Here is a 15,945-nt window from a genome sequence, read left to right as displayed (position 1 = left end):
TGGGGAATGTGTGTGTGCATGGCTCTGCCTGGTCCACCGCACACATGTAGCACTGGATCCATAGTCAGGGAAGGCCTCCTGGAGGTGGTGGCTGGTGAGCTGGTAGATGGCAGCCCAATGCTTTATTTAGATCAGGGGTGGCTGGTGGGTGGAAGGCCTTCAGCCCCAGCAGCAATGTGGGCCGTAGCCACATCCCAGGACCCAGGAGTGTGCACACTGAAGCCCCTCCCCTGGCTGTGTCCCCCAGGGTTCGGGAGGTGGGAGCAGAGACTGGGAGACTGGGAAAAGCAGACAGGGGGCCTGGGAGAGTGGTCAATATGCAGGGCAGCCCTCTGATGCTGACCTGCAAACTTCCTGTCCTCCCTCCTCCCCTCTCCGCCTCTCACCCTCTCCACCCCCACTGCCCTGCCCCCAATCCTTGTCCACCCCATGTCCTCCCTCCTTCACTCTCCATTCACTGCTGCTGTCGACAACCCCCTGGTGTGCCCCTGCCCTCGGTGCCCTCTCTGCCGCCCCCCCCCCGTGGCCCTACCCCCTCTGCCTGCAGAAGGACCTGGGCTACTTGAAGCAGTGGCTAAAGGCCTTTGTGGGTGCCTTCGAGAAAAGCATCTCCCTGTCCTCTCTGGAGCCACGCAGGTGAGGCTGGATCTACCCGGAGGGCAGGGACGGGGCAGGGAGACGGCGGGTCCTCGGTGCCCTAGCGACCGTCCTCCCTGCAGACCAGATGAGGCGGGCGCAGAGGTGCCGCTGCTGCCACCAGACGCACTGCATGTGCTGGCAGAGCAACTGGACGAGGGGGACCTGGAGCAAGCCCTGGTGCTGCTTAAGCTCTTCATCATTCTCTGCAGGTGGGTGGGTCCCTGTCATGGTCCTCTCCAAGGGGGCGGGCAGCTGGGGACCTGGGGGCCAACAGTGGGGCGGTGTATTCCTGTGACACCTCTCGCCATTCCCTGCCGTTCCCTGCCCAGGAACCCAGAGAACGTCGAGGCGGGCTGGGGCCAGGTGTTGGTGCCCCGGGTGCTGGCTTTGCTGAGGAAGCTGTCAACCGAGGTGAGGTGGGCCCTACCCTGAGGGAGCATGGGGGTGGGGGTGGGGGAGTAGCCAGGGCCCAGCTGACCCCCTCTGCCCTCTCCTGGTACCTACAGCTGAAAGGAGCCCCAGGATCGCAGGAGGGCCAGGGGCCGCAGCTGGAGAGCGTGGCCCTGCATGCCCTGCTCCTCTGCGAGGGCCTCTTTGACCCCTACCAGACCTGGCGGCGCCAGCACAGTGGGTGAGAGCCAGCCCACCGCGGAGGACCCAGAGGAGGCTGGGGAGAGGACTGGGGTGGGGGCAGTGGCCTGTCCTGCAGAGTTTTTTGGGGGGGCACAGGTACCCGGGTAAAGGAGGATGGCCAGGGAGGGGTGGAGTGCCTGGCCTCACCCGGGCCCCTCCCTGTCCCCACCCCCACCCCCACCCCCAGGGAAGTCATCAGTTCCAGGGAGAAGAGCAAATACAAGTTCCCTCCGGCCGCTTTGCCCAGTGAATTTGGAGCCTTCTTCGAAGGTCAGGCCCTGCCTCCTGCCCCCCTAGGCCCCACCTGGCCCCACCCCTAAACCTGAGCCCCTTCTTGCAGTTCCCCATCCCAGAGCTGGCTGAACAGGACACCCGCCCTCAGTGGTGGCTGCAAGTGGGGCTGGGAGCCTCATGGGAAACCAAGGGGGGACTCCAGAGCCCAGGAGTTCGGGGCCAGAAGGGACAGAAAGGGCATCTCTGGGTGAAATGGGTACTTTCTTTTCTGGGCTTGGAGTGAAGGCCTCCCATCCGGTAGGGGAAGATCAGTTTCCCTTCCTCCTTCCCTCCTGCCTCCTGGGTCCCTGCAGCCACTTGGATCTCACTCTGATCGGACCATCTTAAAACTCCCCAGTCCAATCCTTTTACCGTCCTTTAGACAACATCCATCCGCACTGTCTCCACTTCCTGTTCCTGCAGCCCTGGAGGAGCTGACCCCCAGGACATCTCTGGCCACCTCTGCCCCCAAGGGACTCTCTTCCCTCTCATCAGAGGGAAACTGGCTGGGACTTTAGATGGGACGGGGCAGGATATATCTGGACAGGGGCAGGTCAGGCTTGGTAACAGGCGGTGTCCTGTGAGGACAGACGGTATCTAAGTGGTGCTGGGGTAGACCACGTGGCCGCAGGCCTGAGGTCTGGAGCAGGGGCAGCAGCTCCAAGAGGGGAGAGCGGGGAGGTCCCTGCCTCCATTCTCCCACAGGCTGAGTGCTCTTCTCAGAACAGACTGGATTTTGTTCCTGTTGCCATAAATCCCTCACTGGTGGCCTGGCATCTCAGGATCAGATCCTGTTCCTCCCACAGCCTTCCTTTCCAACCCCACTTGCCCTCTGCACCCTGTCCTCTCCGTCCCCAAATTATCCCACATCTTTCCTTACTGTTTCCTCACCCTTTCTGGGCTACCTGCATTCTCAGGCTTCAGCTCATAAGACCTGTGCCCAAGGAGCTGTCCCATCCCATGCCACCTGAATCTAGTGAGCCCTGCTCTTGCCCCCCATCCCCCTACCCCCACCATCGACACCACTCATGTGACCCAGGGCTGGTCCCATCTGCTCTCTGTGTTGCAGTCTGTGGCCTGGCATCCTGTCCAGCTTTGCTGGAGCAGGGCCAGGTGGGCCTCCCACATATGAAACCCTGAAAGCCCCTAGAAGTCCCCACTGGGGGCATGGGTGGGGGTGAGGGGCAACTGCATGATAGACACAGCAAGGTCCCCAGAGCAGGTTACAGGAAGCTCCAACTGTCACAGGGTAGCAGGACCAGATTTGTATCTGAGAAGCCAAACCCTAGGTTGCCACGGGGAAGTGGGGTGGAGAGTGGTGTGTGTGCTTACCCTGGGGTCCCCACTTTGGGGATTAAGATCTGGGGAACTGGCTAAGCTCTCAGGGCAGGACCATATCCACTTCAAGCTCCCCAAAGAAGGGCCGTGTCTTCCCTAGATGCCCCCCCCCCCCTAGCATGGAACCATAACATTTTGGACTCCCAAGTACAGAACCAGGTCTTTTCCCTTACACTGGGTGTCCCAGCCCTCTATCCCTACCCAGGACACCCTCCTCTTGGGTAGTCCCCTGCAAGCTTGGTGATATTGTCCTGTCCTGTGCACCCACCCCATCCAGAGAGCCTACAGGATGCAGATGGCTTGCCTCCCATGCTGCTGTTGCGTCTTGTCCATCTCTTTGGTGCTGTCCTTGCGGGAGGGAAGGTAAGCCAGGAGGAGCCTGTGGACCAGAGGGTGGCCATCTCAGGGTCTCTGCTGGTCGAGCCCCTTGACCACTGGCATCTCTGCCCACACCTGCAGGAGAACGGGCAGATGGCTGTGAGCGCTGGCTCTGTGCAGGGCCTGTTGGGTGTGGTACGGGGCTGGGACCATGGGCCAGCCCAGGACCCCCGCCTAGTGCCCCTGGCGCTGGAGGCACTCGTGGGGGCAGTACATGTCCTGCATGCCAGCCGCACACCCCCTCGTGGGCCAGAGCTCCGCACCCTGCTTGAGGGCTACTTCCGCATCCTTAATGCCGACTGGCCAGCGGGCCCAAGCCCAGGCCCTGAAGAGGCCCTTGTCACCCTACGGGTCAGCATGCTCGGTGGGTATGGGCTCCCAGGCTCTTGGGGAGGTGGCTCTAGCAGGGGAAGGTCTAAGTGATGATGGAAGGCAGGACCGGGCAGCATGGGAAGAAGGTTTAAGGCTGAGAGGACGGGTTGCTGATAGGGGGTTGAGCAGGGCTGACCCTAGACCCCTCCACAGACGCCATCCCCAGGATGCTGGTATGTGAGGACCGGCCGGTGCTACAGGCCACCTTCCTCAGCAACAATTGCTTCGAACACCTGACTCGCCTCATCCAGAACAGCAAGGTGGGCGGGGCCCAGCTCGGGGTGGGGGTGGGGGGCCGGAACCACTTTTGGGGGCCACACTGCTGCTGAGCCAGTCTGGGCTGGACTGGCCTGGGGGGTTGTGTCTGGGGGGATGGCCCGAGGCTCAGGATGGCTCTGCACCCCACAGGAGGGAGATATCATGGAAGGACAGGAGCTGCCCTGGCCCTTCGTCCCTCTTTCCCCAGCCCCAAGTCCAGGGGCAGGAGGAGGGCTCGGCTGTTTTAGATAGAGTACCTACTGCTGCCCACTTACCTGCCTCCCGCCCCCAACTCTGTTCTGAGCAGGGCATGGGCAGCTCTCAGATCCCTGCCTTCCTTGGTGCCTGGCCCAGCTCTCTGCCTGGGTGTCACGGCAAACATAGCCTTCCCTCGGGGGCAGAGCCCTAGCTGCTGCCCCTGGTCCTGCTCTAACCCCATCCCTCTCCCCATCTTCCTCCTCTTCTCTCTCTCCTCTGCCTCCTCTACCTTGTGCCCTCCCCCTTCCCCACAGCTGTACCTGCAGGCCCGGGCGCCCCCTGAGGGGGACAGTGACCTGGCTACCCGGTTACTGACCGAGCCCGATGTCCAGAAGGTACCACCTTGGGGCTGACCTGCTCAGGCACTCGCCTCCCTGGGCACCCACCACCTTTGCCTCCCTCTTTGAGCCCTTTCCTGCCTCTGCAGGGGGAAGGAGCTGATACATGCATAAGGCCTGCTGTGGCCTGGTAGTGATGGGGCTGGGTCCCCCATGCTGTGTCGTCCACCTTCTAGACCCTTATCCTAGGGAACGGGTAGCAGTGATCTGTGCCCTACTTAGTATTAGTATTGGGAGCTAGGGTTTGGCTTGGCCAAGCTGGAAGGAACCTTCGAAACTCAACCACCTGCCCCCAGTCCCAAAAGGGGAACTGAAGCCCAGATACTATGGGACTTGGCTGTGGCCCCTCACAGATAAGGAAGTCCCCCACACGGGGCCACTTCTTTCCATGGATCCTTGTACTTCCCTTAGGTAGGTCACTGGGAGTCCTTCATCCCCTTATGATGCTCTCTCTGCCTCACCTTCCAAGGGAGCTGTAAGAGACTGCCAGCTGTCATTTGGGGGCTCTGCATGGAGAACCCTCTCCCTGTTGGCTTAACCCCTGGGCCCCAACCTCCAGAGGCCCCCAGCTTTGTCTTCATGAGGCAGCCTTTCTGTGGCTATTGCACTTGTCTTTTCTGAGAGCCTACATATCTATTTGTCTACAAAACAGGCAAGGGCAGGTGAGACCCCTGGTTTTTACAGATATGAAATTAAGGCCCGGAAGAAGGTGGTATGAAGTCACTTGGGGAGTCAGGCCCCATGGAGCCAAAATGCACCCTAGCAGCCTGGAAAATTCTCTAAGCCCTCCTGATCCCTCAACCCTCAGAGGTGGGGTAGGGCAAGTGAGCAGCATGTTTCTAGATGTCAGCCAAGGTGGGCTTCAGTGTCCCCACCTGGATCTCGGGGCAAGGGGCAGGGTAGGACCCAAAGGTCTCGAAGGTTCTTCTGGTTCTCACATCCTGTGATTGATCATCCTCACATTTCCCACCCCCTTGTCAATCATGGGTGATGGAGCACTTGCCTGCCTGCCTGCCTGCACATGTGTGTCTAGCATGGGGGGGAATGGGTGGGGACAGAGGCCTGCAAGCCTACCAGACAGTGGGGGACAAAGGGGTATGGTGAGAGAATCCCCTGTTGATCTGTCCCAGGGAGGCCCTTCCTGGTCCTGGTCTCTTCCCTGGCCTCTTTGTCAAAGTGGGTCTTGCCAAGCTGCTTGGCATAGGGTCAGAGTGAGGGTCACATTAGTTCAGACAAGGAGCAGGAGGCCTGGTACCACACTCCCAAGGCCTCCAGCCAGCTCAGCTACGTGTCCTGGCCCTACACCAGGAGCAGGGGGCTGCCCGCTGTGACACCCTGGTACCTGCTTCTTCTCACTGGCCCTCCCCATCCTAAGGTATTGGACCAGGACACAGATGCCATTGCAGTGCATGTGGTCAGGGTACTGACCTGCATCATGAGCGGCTCCCCCTCAGCCAAGGTGAGGACGCCGCAGTCTGGCTATGGTAGGGGTGTTGGGGTGGGGTTAATCTGACCACGTGTCCCCAGAACTGCTCTGGTTGGTGGCTGTTAGAGCAAGGGAGCTGAGGAAGCGACCATCTTGCCCTGTGGGGTGCAGCTCAGTGCTGTCAGCTGGATATACTAGGTCAGGGCTGGACTGGGGATGATCTGTAGCCTTCCAAGGGGGACCCTCATCCCCGCATCCATCCTCAGCCCCCTTGCCCTCTCTAGCGCCATGACCCAGAAGCAGAGCCAGGTGTGGGAGCCTTGAAAGATGATCCTTCCTCCAGGGTTTCCATGGGGTGTGGGTTGGCCCTGGGGCCCACATGCATGTTCCCCTCTTCCCCACACACCCCTGCACAGGAGGTGTTTAAAGAGCGCATCGGCTTCCCTCACCTGCACGAGGTTCTGCAGAGCCACGGTCCCCCCACACACCGGCTGCTACAGGAGCTACTCAACATGGTGAGGGCAGTGGTGTGTGGGGTCAGGGTTCCCAGGGCGGTCAGGACCGAGTTACCATGGAAGGTGAGCTCTCCGCCATAGGGGCTCTGTTGGCCATGGGGATCACACAGTACGACCTGTGACCTGACCACAGGTGTCCTGTATCCTCCAAGCTAAGGCTTGGTGGTGCTGGAGGCCCGTCATGGGGTAGCTTGTGTTGCTCTCCTGGGCTGAAGGCACATGCCCCAAAACAGGGAAGTCCCACGGTTGGCAGGGTGGCCTGCCCCATGCCTGTTGCCCAGGAGCTGTCGTGTTCTCTCTATCCCCAGGCTGTGGAGGGCGACCACAGCATATGTCCACCGCCACCAATCCTCAACGAGCAGCCGGTACTGATGCTCATGCAGTGGCTGCCAGCACTGCCCACGGCGGAGCTGCGGCTCTTCCTCGCACAACGCCTTCGGTGGCTCTGTGACAGCTGCCCTGCCAGCCGAGCCACGTGCGTGCAGGCAGGCCTGGTGGGCCACCTGCTGGAGACACTCGGCGCGGGGGCAGCCTTGGGGGCCCACTGCCAGGAGCAGCTGTTGGCATTGCTGCAAGCGCTGGGCCGCGTGTCTCTACGGCCCCTGGAGCTGCGCTGCCTGCTACGCCCCCCCGCAGGACTGGACGCCGGGCCGGCTGGAGCCGAGGCCGGGAATGCCAGACATGCTGGTGCCATCATTCGTGCGTTATCGGGCATGGCCCGGCACCAGGGCCCCGCGCGCGCCCTACACTACTTCGACCTGACGCCCAGCATGGCGGGTATCATGGTGCCCCCCGTGCAGCGATGGCCGGGACCCGGCTTCACCTTCCATGCCTGGCTCTGTCTGCACCCCGTGGCTGCAGCACCTGCCCCAGCCCCCTCCCGGCCACTCCAGCGAAAGCAGCTGTACAGGTGGGTGGCTGCCGGGAGCAGGGCGCCGTGGCGGGGCGAGTGGGCAGGCAGCAGACGTAACTGGCTTTGCCTTCCCTGCCCGCAGCTTCTTCACCAGCAGCGGCTCGGGGTTTGAGGCCTTCTTCACAGCAGCCGGGACCCTCGTGGTGGCCGTGTGTACCCGGAAGGAGTACTTGACCATGAGCTTGCCTGAAGTGTCCTTTGCCGACTCTGCCTGGGTGAGCCTCTCTCCTGTACGGTCCGGGGTGGAGGGGACGCCAGGTGCCGGCCCGCAGCCTGATGTTGCGGCTTCTCTTCTAGCACTGTGTGGCCATCGTCCATGTGCCTGGGCGCCGGCCCTTCAGCCAAAACCTGGTCCACGTCTACAAAGATGGCCAGCTGGTCCAGACGGCGCCCCTTCGCTGCCCCTCTCTCAGTGAGGTGTGCCACACAGGGTTTGGGGAGGCCTTGGGGAGCTGGGGCATCTTGGAGAGGGTGAAGCCTGGAGCCCCAGTGTTCCCCCCGCCTCTGCCATGTAGGCCTCAACCTTCACTTCAGCCTCTGGGGTCTGTGCAGCCGTGGGGCGGGGAGGGTTTCTGTGAGGACCTGGATGCAGGTGGAACCCCAGGCTTTGCTGTGACTTGACCACTTCCCCAACCCTGGCCCCGCAGCCTTTCTCCTCCTGCTGCATCGGCTCCGCTGGGCACCGCACAACGACCACCACCACGGGGCCACCCACGCCACCGGTCCCTGCTGCCCTGGCTCATGCACATCCCTCCTTTTCCCGCTCCCAGTCAGTCCCAGCCACCGCAGGGCTTGGCTGGGGGTCTGGACTGGTGGCCCCCCTGCAGGAGGGCACCATCAGCTCCACCCTTGCAGGCACACAGGACACTCGGTGGGGCAGCCCCACATCCCTGGAGGGGGAGCTAGGGACCATAGTCATCTTCCATGAAGCGCTGCCGCCAGCGGCCCTGCGGGCCCTGTTCACCTTGGGTGAGCACCCCCACCCACTGGGCCCTGCCCCAGCCCCGGGTAGTCGTGGCTCATAAAGTGCTCAGGGATCTAGGAGGGAGAAGGCACCCCTGGGGGTATATGTCCTCTGATCAGGCAAGAGAAGAGGGAGGCTCTGGATGGGGTTTGGCCAGAGGCCCAGCCAGCTCTGAAGCCCTCTGCCCACCCCTCCCCCCAGGGCCCAATGAGGTGGCACCCTTCAAGCCCGAGAGTGAGCTGCATGAGCTTAGCACCAAGCTGCTCCTCCATTACTCACCTCAGGTATCAGGTGGGGGGCAACCGGCTTGACCCTGCTACCTTGCCCTTGGCCCCCACACTCCATGTGCCGCCTCGCCTTCCACCTGACCCTTGGCGCCTGCCCACCCCCTGCCCCCAGGCCTGTAGGAATAACATCTGCCTGGACCTGTCCCCTGGCCATGGGCTGGATGGCCGCCTGACGGGCCACAGGGTGGAGACCTGGGACGTGAAGGTGTGTGTGTGCACGGGCAGGGAGTGCGGGGAGCCTGAGCATGGGCACATGTGTGTGCAGGGCGGGCTGGGGAGCCACACCATGCCGTGGGAGGTCTTTGGGGAAGCCACCTCCGCTGGACCCAGCTTCCCAGCTGGGAAAGCCTGCTGTGGTGGAGTGGGGCAGGAAATGGCTGGGAGCTTCCCTCATACAGCTAGCCTTTCCCCTAGGACGTGGTGACTTGTGTGGGAGGCATGGCTGCCCTGTTGCCCCTGCTGGAGCGAGTGGCCTCACAGCCCCAAGAGGCCGAGGCAGGTCCAGCCGAGACACATGACCTTGTGGGGCCTGAACTGACCTCTGGCCACAATACCCAGGGCCTGCTTCTCCCACTAGGCAAGTCCTCAGGTAAGAAGCCCTGGTGCCTGGGTTAGGGTGGCAAGAGCATCCTGGCATGATAAGAAGGCTGGCGTGCTTGAGGTCTCTGCCACTGGCAGGCTCTTGACACACATCTGTCCCCTTCCTGGTGGCCAGTAGAGGTGCGCATGGAGAGGAATGCCGTGGCTGCCTTTCTGCTGATGCTGCGGAACTTCCTGCAGGGCCATGCTGTGAACCAGGAGAGCCTGGTGCAGTGCCAGGGGCCTGCCATCATTGGGGCCCTCCTGCGTAAGGTAGGGCGGGCTGGGTGCTGCCCTGTCTGACCGAGGGGACTGGGTGAGAGTACTGAGAAGGGGAACCTGCGTCCTCAGGGAGAGCCTCCTGGGAGAGGTGGTGGCGTCAGAACGGGGCCTTGCCAGGCTTGGCAGGGTTCGGCCGACAGGGTCTGGTGGAAGTGCCAGCACCCACTGGGGCAGGGGACCCGCACAGCAGTCTGGGAAGCTTGTACCTCAGAGGCAGCCGGGAGCTGCAGACGGATTTTGAGCAGGCAGGGTGCTCGCATCCCTCCGCCTGTGCGGGACAGGGTGGGTGCTGGGAGGCTCAGTGGCACGCGGCCCGGGCCTGCCACCTCACCCTTGCTCCTTCCACTCCAGGTTCCCAGCTGGGCCATGGACATGAACGTGCTCATGTCTGCCCAGCTGCTGATGGAGCAGGTGGCAGCAGAGGGCAGTGGGCCCCTCCTGTACCTGCTCTACCAGCATTTGCTCTTCAATTTCCACCTCTGGAGCCCCAGTGACTTTGCCGTGCGCCTTGGTAGGTGTGGGGACTCGGAGGAGGGGATGCCACCGGGAGGGGCGGGGCGGGGCGGGGGGCGGGGGGGGGGTAGAGTTTCTGAGAAGCGATAACCCCGCTTCAGGCAATTTGAGGAGACGTATCTACTCTAGAGCATCTGAGGGGGAACGTAACCCTCCCCCGGGAGATCTGGCAGGGACATGGCCCTGTCCTAGAGGGATACCTGGTAGCCTGAGTCCTCTGATGATGCCCATTCAGGCCACATCCAGTACATGTCTAGCATAGTCCGGGAGCACAGACAGAAGCTGCGGAAGAAGTATGGGGTTCAGTTCATCCTGGATGCGCTGCGCACCCACTACAGGTGAGGCTGGCGGGGGCAGACAGGCTATGGGGCCCACACAGCCGCCTCTGACCTTGGGAATGTGCTTCGGTCCCCCAGCTCACCTGCCACTCTCCCTGCTCTTTTCCCCCCTTCCCCTGCCTTCTCCTGGTCCTGGGTGGCTGTGCCTGCTGGGACCGGCTCAGCCCACAGCGGGAGCACCCCCTAGCGGCTGACGATGTGCACACCGTGCAGACCTCACTCCTTGGCCTGGTGCGGGAGTTGCTGGTTCGGAGCTCTGCCACTGATGACATGCAGGTTGTGCTTAGCTTTCTGGTGGCTGCAGGTGATGATGGCCAGGTAGGCTGGAGGGTGGTGAGGGTGAGGCTTGGGTGAGGGGTGGGGTGTGGCCACGCTGAGGGGAGCAGCCAGCCCAGAATGAGACTGTGTCCCCAGGTGGTGGGTGCTCTGGACCTGCTACTGGCACTGCTGCAGGGCTCACCAGCACAGGAGTCTCTGGCCATCTTCCTGTTGGAGCAAGGGAACCTGGAGGTCTTGCTGGCTCTGCTAGTGCAGCCGAGGTCACTGCCCCTGCTGCCCGACCGAGTCTGCAAGGTACAGCCAGCCTGTGCTGACCCTAGCATTCCATCTGCCGGGGCCCCTGCCCAAGGGCCAGGGAGGTGAAACAGGTCCCTCTCGGAGCCACAGACCTACGCGGTGACTTCCCTCCTCCAGTAACTCCTTCCTCATGATGACAAACCCCCTGTGATCCTCCCTCCCCCTCCCCCAGATCCTGCGCAAACTGCAGCAGAATGAGCGCTTACCTGAGCGGAGCCGTCAGCGGCTTCGGCTGCGAGAGTACAGTCTCCAGGGTCTCATTGCCTGCCTGCCAGAGGGGGCTGCCTCCCCCCAGCTCTGCCAGGGCCTCTACAAGCTGTTCCTGGGGGCAGGTACAACCTGGTGGGGGCCAGGAGGCAGGCCAGGTGGAAGGGTAAGATAGGTCCAGGAAACAGAGCAGGCAGATGTAGAGAAGGCGTCGGCACGGGGGGCCAGGGCTGAGCCAAAGGGGGAGCAAGGTCCCCTTCGGGGCTCAGCTCCTCAGGGCCTCTCTGACCACCCTTCCAGATTGTATGAACCTCTCTGATCTCTTGGCCGTGGTGCAGCTATCCCTCCAAGCTGACCTCAGCGTCCGCCTGGACGTTTGTCGCCAGGTGAGTCTGGGAGGTGAAAGCTTGCAGAAAAGGGGGCTTCGACCCTGGAGGCTTCATTTCACCTGCTGGTGATGAAGGCTCTCTGGAGGCCTCTCTGCAAAGGCCCTGGGGTGAGGGGTCTGGAGGCAGACCGCCAGATGAATCCCTGACTTGCTGTGCCCTGGCCCGGCAGCTCTTCCACCTCATCTATGGACAGCCAGACATAGTGCGGCTGCTGGCCCGACAGGCTGGCTGGCAGGATGTGCTGACCCGGCTGTACGTCCTGGAGGCCACCACAGTTGCCAGTCCCCTGCCCTTCTCCCCAGAGCCAGCCCTATGCAAGCCACCCATCGAGTCACCTGAGACTTCAGATGTCTTCTTGCCCTCAGAGACCCCCAGCCCCGACCCTGACACCTTTTATCATGCTCTCTCCCCGTTTTGTATACCCTTTGACCTGGGCCTGGAACGGGCCAGCGTGGGTTCATGCAACACTGCCAGCGGGGGTGGTGGCAGTGGCAGTGGGACTCTTACTCCGGCCAGCCAGCCTGGCACTCCGTCCCCGCTGGACGGGCCCCGGCCCTTCCCTGTTGCCCACGGCCGCCATAGCTCCAGTCTCTCCAATGTGCTGGAGGATGGCAGCCTCCCGGAGCCCACCACCAGCGGGGATGATGCCTCAAATGCCAGCAACCCTCAGGTGAGACGAGTCCTCCCTGTGCCACTGGGCGGTTCTGAGAGACCCCTCTGGGACCCAGGGCACGCAGTATGACCTTTCCACGGGTAGGGTACTGACATTGCGGCTCTAGCTCTCACCCAGTTGGCCTGGGTGCTGCCCCTGCTAGCTCTCAGCGGCAGTTGTGTTCCTGACGGGGTCCTAGAATAGGACAAATGATGTCAGGCCAGGGTCAGGACACCAGCCAGGCTCTGGAGAGTCCTCAAGAGAGCCTGGAGGGCAGAGACTTTACAGGGTCTCTCGGCAGCATCACTCTAAGGGATCTGCCTTGTGTTTCCAGGTTGGGGGAGGGATCTCTGCTTATACTAAGGCATTTTCCAGAGAATTCCAGGACAATTCATGGGGCCTGTGAGAACCGTGGGGTGATTTTGTGAACCACCTCATCTCCTCTGACGAGTCACTGAAATCTCAGGATTTTCCCTGGAATTCAGGCAGTGGCTAAGGCCTCTCTACACCTTTTTTCTAGGCCCCAGGCTGTCTGTTGGCCAAGGGCTGTCCCTCCTAGTAGGGACACCCAGTAGTGGTTGGCAAGGGGTGCTCCACAGGGAGAGCGCGAGAGTCAGCAGTTCCCTCCCTTCCCCACCCACCCCACACCTCGCATCTGTGCCCACAGCAAACCTCTGAGGAGGAATTGTGCAACCTGCTCACCAACGTGCTGTTCTCGGTGACATGGCGTGGTGTGGAAGGCAGTGATGAGGCCGCCTGGCGGGAGCGCGGCCAGGTGTTCTCGGTGCTCACCCAGCTGGGGGCCTCTGCTACGCTTGTGCGGCCACCGGACTGCATCAAGCGCAGGTAAGGAGGCCACTCGGGGGAGTGAGGGTTCCCTGAGGAGCCTGCGGGCAAAGAAGGCAGTCGGGCAGACACCTGAGTCTCTCGCCCCTCCCCAGCCTCCTGGAGATGATGCTTGAATCGGCCCTGACCGACATCAAAGAGGCCCCCGTTGGGGTCCTGGCCAGCCTCACCCAGCAGGCGCTTTGGCTGCTGCGCCTGCTGCAGGACTTCCTGTGCGCAGAGGGCCATGGTAACCAGGAGCTGTGGAGTGAGAAGGTGCGGCAGCTCAGAGGCCTGTGAGCCACACGAGTCCGCGTGTTCACGTGAGCCCGCAGGCATCTGGTGTGGGAGGTGGAGGAGTGCACAGGCACATTCCTGGGTGCATCAGCATGGTGTCTGTGTGTGCAAACCCCACCTGGCCCCCAGACTAAACCTTACCTTGCTCCCTCCCCATGGGCTTCTGGCTTCCTCTGATGATGGCTGCTTGGAATATGTTGGGCTGTAGCTCTTTGAAGGAGTGTGCAGCCTGCTTGACCGCCTGGGAGCCTGGCCTCACCTGGCCAATGGCACAGCGGATCTCCGAGAGATGGCACAGATTGGCCTGCGCCTAGTACTTGGCTACATCCTGCTGGAGGACCCACAGGTGAGCACCAGGTGGGTTGGGGTACCACAGTGGCAGGTGCGGGGAGCCTGGGAAGTGGCTAGGTGCCACTCACACCCCCTGCTGCCCACAGCTGCACGCCCAGGCCTATGTGAAGCTGCACTCACTGCTGCAGACCACGGTGCCCATGCGGCGGGAAGAGGCCTGCTATGTGCTGTCTAAGCTGGAAGCGGCCCTGGCGCGGGCGCTGAACACCTCCCCCTCAAAAACGACCACTGAGGACAAGGAGTCCCCATGTGCAGCTGCTGCTGCCACTGAACGCTGCTCGTGGCTGGTACCTCTGGTGCGGACGCTGCTGGACCGTGCCTATGGGCCGCTGGGGCTCCAGTGGGGACTGCCTTCCCTGCCACCCACCAACGGTAGCCCCACCTTCTTTGAGGACTTCCAGGCCTTTTGTGCCACACCTGAATGGCGCCACTTCATTGACAAGCAGGTGCCTGGAGGTGGCGGCGCGGGAAGAGACATGGGGACCAGCCCCCGGCACCAAGCGCTGATCTCCTCTCCCTGCCCAATCCTGCAGGTACAACCTACCATGTCACAGTTCGAGATGGACACGTACGCAAAGAGCCACGACCTCATGTCGGGCTTCTGGAATGCCTGCTACGACACACTCATGAGTAGTGGACAGCGGCGCCAGCGGGAGCGGACACAGGGTCGCCGGGCCTTCCAGGTGGGCAGCCTGCGGCCAGGATGGGGAGCCGCCCCACTCCTGCGCCCAGAGGACGGCTGGTGGGTCGGGAAGCCACCGGCAGGACTGACCCCATTCCTCCGTCCGCCACCCCCAGGAGCTGGTGCTGGAACCCGCGCAGAGGCGGGTGCGCCTGGAAGGGCTGCGCTACGGGGCGGCGGTGAAGCAGCAGGCAGCTCAGCAGTCCACCGCCCTGCTGCACTGGGGGGCGCTGTGGCGGCAGCTCTCCAGCCCCTGTGGGGCCTGGGCCCTGAGGTGGGGGCGCCGAGGACGCCTGGGGCGGGGCCTGGGAGGGGCTGCACCTGGGGTGATGCCCGGGAGGGATGGGGACTTCACAGACTGCCCTGCCCACCCGTGACCACCCTCCTGGACGCACCTGCAGGGACCCACCTGTTCCGCGCTGGAAGCTGTCCAGCGCCGAGACGTACTCACGCATGCGTCTGAAGCTAGTGCCCAACCACCACTTCAACCCGCACCTGGAAGCCAGCGCTCTGCGGGACAACCTGGGTGAGAAAGGGTGCCCTGAGCTGGATCTTGCCCAACCTCGTCAGCCGTGCTCTGCCCAGCTCTGACTGAGCACCCTTGGGCGCACTGCAGGTGAGGGCCCCCTGACACCTACAGAGGAGGCCTCGCTGCCTCTAGCGGTGACCAAGGAGGCCAAAGTCAGCACTCTACCCGAGGAGCTGCAGGAAGACCAGCTGAGCGAGGAAGAGCTGGCTGCGCTGGAGAAAGCGTGAGTGGGGCTGGGAGAGTGCAACCAGGAGAGTGGGGAGCGGGGAGCAGGGGGCCTACTCCAGCGGACACGTGCCAACTGTGGGATTGACTCCCGAGTCGCTTCCTTTCCTGGGACAGGGGTAAACACCCTGAAGGGGGGAGCCCTGGGTGGCTCAGTGGTTGAGCATCTGCCTCCAGTTCAGGTGGTAATCCCGGAGTCCTGGGAACGAGTCCCGCATCGGGCTCCCCATAGGGAGCCTGCTTCTCCCTCTGCCTATATCTCTATCTCTCTGTGTCTCTCATGAATAAATAAATAAAATCTTTAAAACAAAACAAAAAAAACCACCATGAAGGGACTGTCCAAAATCAGGTGGGATGTGGGGGGTGGGGGTGAGGAGAGCTGTCTAGCAGAAGTGGCAGTGGCTCTTTGATCACTAGGCACCCCAGGCCAGGACTGAGAAACACAAACCAGATCAACACAGGGCCCCAAGGGAGTGGGCAGGGGCTGAATGAGGGATGCCAGGGTTAGGAGCTGGTGTCCTGGCAAGATATTCAGAGGCCCAGTTTTGGGGTGGGGACTGGGGTCAGTGGGGACTGGGACCCTGGACAGTTCCTCTCTTCTGCGAAGCATGAGAGAATGTACCCCCATGACCTGGTGGCACTTGGAGTGTGGTCTCGGGCTTATCCAGAAGGGGGTCCGAGAGCCTTGAGCCTGAAGTGGGTGTGGCCCCCAGGATGCAGGCAGTGGAACTGGACGAGCAACATGAGAAGCTGGTGCTTTCAGCCGAGTGTCAGCTGGTCACGGTGGTGGCTGTGATCCCAGGGCTGCTGGAGATCACCACACAGCACGTGTACTTCTATGATGGCAGCGCTGAGCGCGTGGAAACGGAGGAGGGTGCGTCCTACTAGAGCTGGTTAGGACAGCAGGG

The 15,945-nt window shown here is 62.3% G+C and overlaps 1 protein-coding gene across 8 annotated transcripts in view; it reads left to right on the top strand.

Annotated features, from left to right (window-relative positions):
- NBEAL2 (neurobeachin like 2) overlaps window positions 1-15,945 on the top strand; it is a 29,434-nt gene that overhangs the window by 7,804 nt on the left and 5,685 nt on the right. For 4 of the 8 annotated variants that reach the window (XR_011994420.1, XM_025984336.2, XM_072721047.1 and 1 more), the window contains exons 2-36: window positions 548-636; window positions 720-848; window positions 969-1,050; window positions 1,146-1,270; window positions 1,460-1,542; window positions 3,161-3,246; window positions 3,343-3,625; window positions 3,787-3,893; window positions 4,404-4,484; window positions 5,863-5,946; window positions 6,330-6,428; window positions 6,737-7,338; window positions 7,424-7,556; window positions 7,639-7,758; window positions 7,989-8,310; window positions 8,507-8,589; window positions 8,705-8,797; window positions 9,007-9,181; window positions 9,308-9,444; window positions 9,805-9,964; window positions 10,202-10,304; window positions 10,469-10,622; window positions 10,719-10,877; window positions 11,053-11,212; window positions 11,388-11,473; window positions 11,646-12,146; window positions 12,796-12,974; window positions 13,070-13,229; window positions 13,459-13,596; window positions 13,688-14,047; window positions 14,135-14,284; window positions 14,400-14,557; window positions 14,685-14,809; window positions 14,900-15,035; window positions 15,751-15,911. Coding sequence is in view for 7 of the 8 variants with exons in the window: in XM_025984336.2 (XP_025840121.2) it covers window positions 548-636; window positions 720-848; window positions 969-1,050; window positions 1,146-1,270; window positions 1,460-1,542; window positions 3,161-3,246; window positions 3,343-3,625; window positions 3,787-3,893; window positions 4,404-4,484; window positions 5,863-5,946; window positions 6,330-6,428; window positions 6,737-7,338; window positions 7,424-7,556; window positions 7,639-7,758; window positions 7,989-8,310; window positions 8,507-8,589; window positions 8,705-8,797; window positions 9,007-9,181; window positions 9,308-9,444; window positions 9,805-9,964; window positions 10,202-10,304; window positions 10,469-10,622; window positions 10,719-10,877; window positions 11,053-11,212; window positions 11,388-11,473; window positions 11,646-12,146; window positions 12,796-12,974; window positions 13,070-13,229; window positions 13,459-13,596; window positions 13,688-14,047; window positions 14,135-14,284; window positions 14,400-14,557; window positions 14,685-14,809; window positions 14,900-15,035; window positions 15,751-15,911 (5,803 nt within the window). In the remaining variant the exon portion in view is untranslated. The remainder of the gene's footprint in view (window positions 1-547; window positions 637-719; window positions 849-968; window positions 1,051-1,145; window positions 1,271-1,459; window positions 1,543-3,160; window positions 3,247-3,342; window positions 3,626-3,786; window positions 3,894-4,403; window positions 4,485-5,862; window positions 5,947-6,329; window positions 6,429-6,736; window positions 7,339-7,423; window positions 7,557-7,638; window positions 7,759-7,988; window positions 8,311-8,506; window positions 8,590-8,704; window positions 8,798-9,006; window positions 9,182-9,307; window positions 9,445-9,804; window positions 9,965-10,201; window positions 10,305-10,468; window positions 10,623-10,718; window positions 10,878-11,052; window positions 11,213-11,387; window positions 11,474-11,645; window positions 12,147-12,795; window positions 12,975-13,069; window positions 13,230-13,458; window positions 13,597-13,687; window positions 14,048-14,134; window positions 14,285-14,399; window positions 14,558-14,684; window positions 14,810-14,899; window positions 15,036-15,750; window positions 15,912-15,945) is intronic. The other 4 variants (XM_072721050.1, XM_072721051.1, XM_072721046.1 and 1 more) reach the window with 3 other exon arrangements.

This window comes from Vulpes vulpes, chromosome 9 (assembly GCF_048418805.1).
Source record: "Vulpes vulpes isolate BD-2025 chromosome 9, VulVul3, whole genome shotgun sequence".
Lineage (NCBI taxonomy): Eukaryota > Metazoa > Chordata > Mammalia > Carnivora > Canidae > Vulpes > Vulpes vulpes.
Note: the sequence above shows the minus strand (reverse complement) of the source record. Positions and strands in the feature narration are given on the sequence as shown.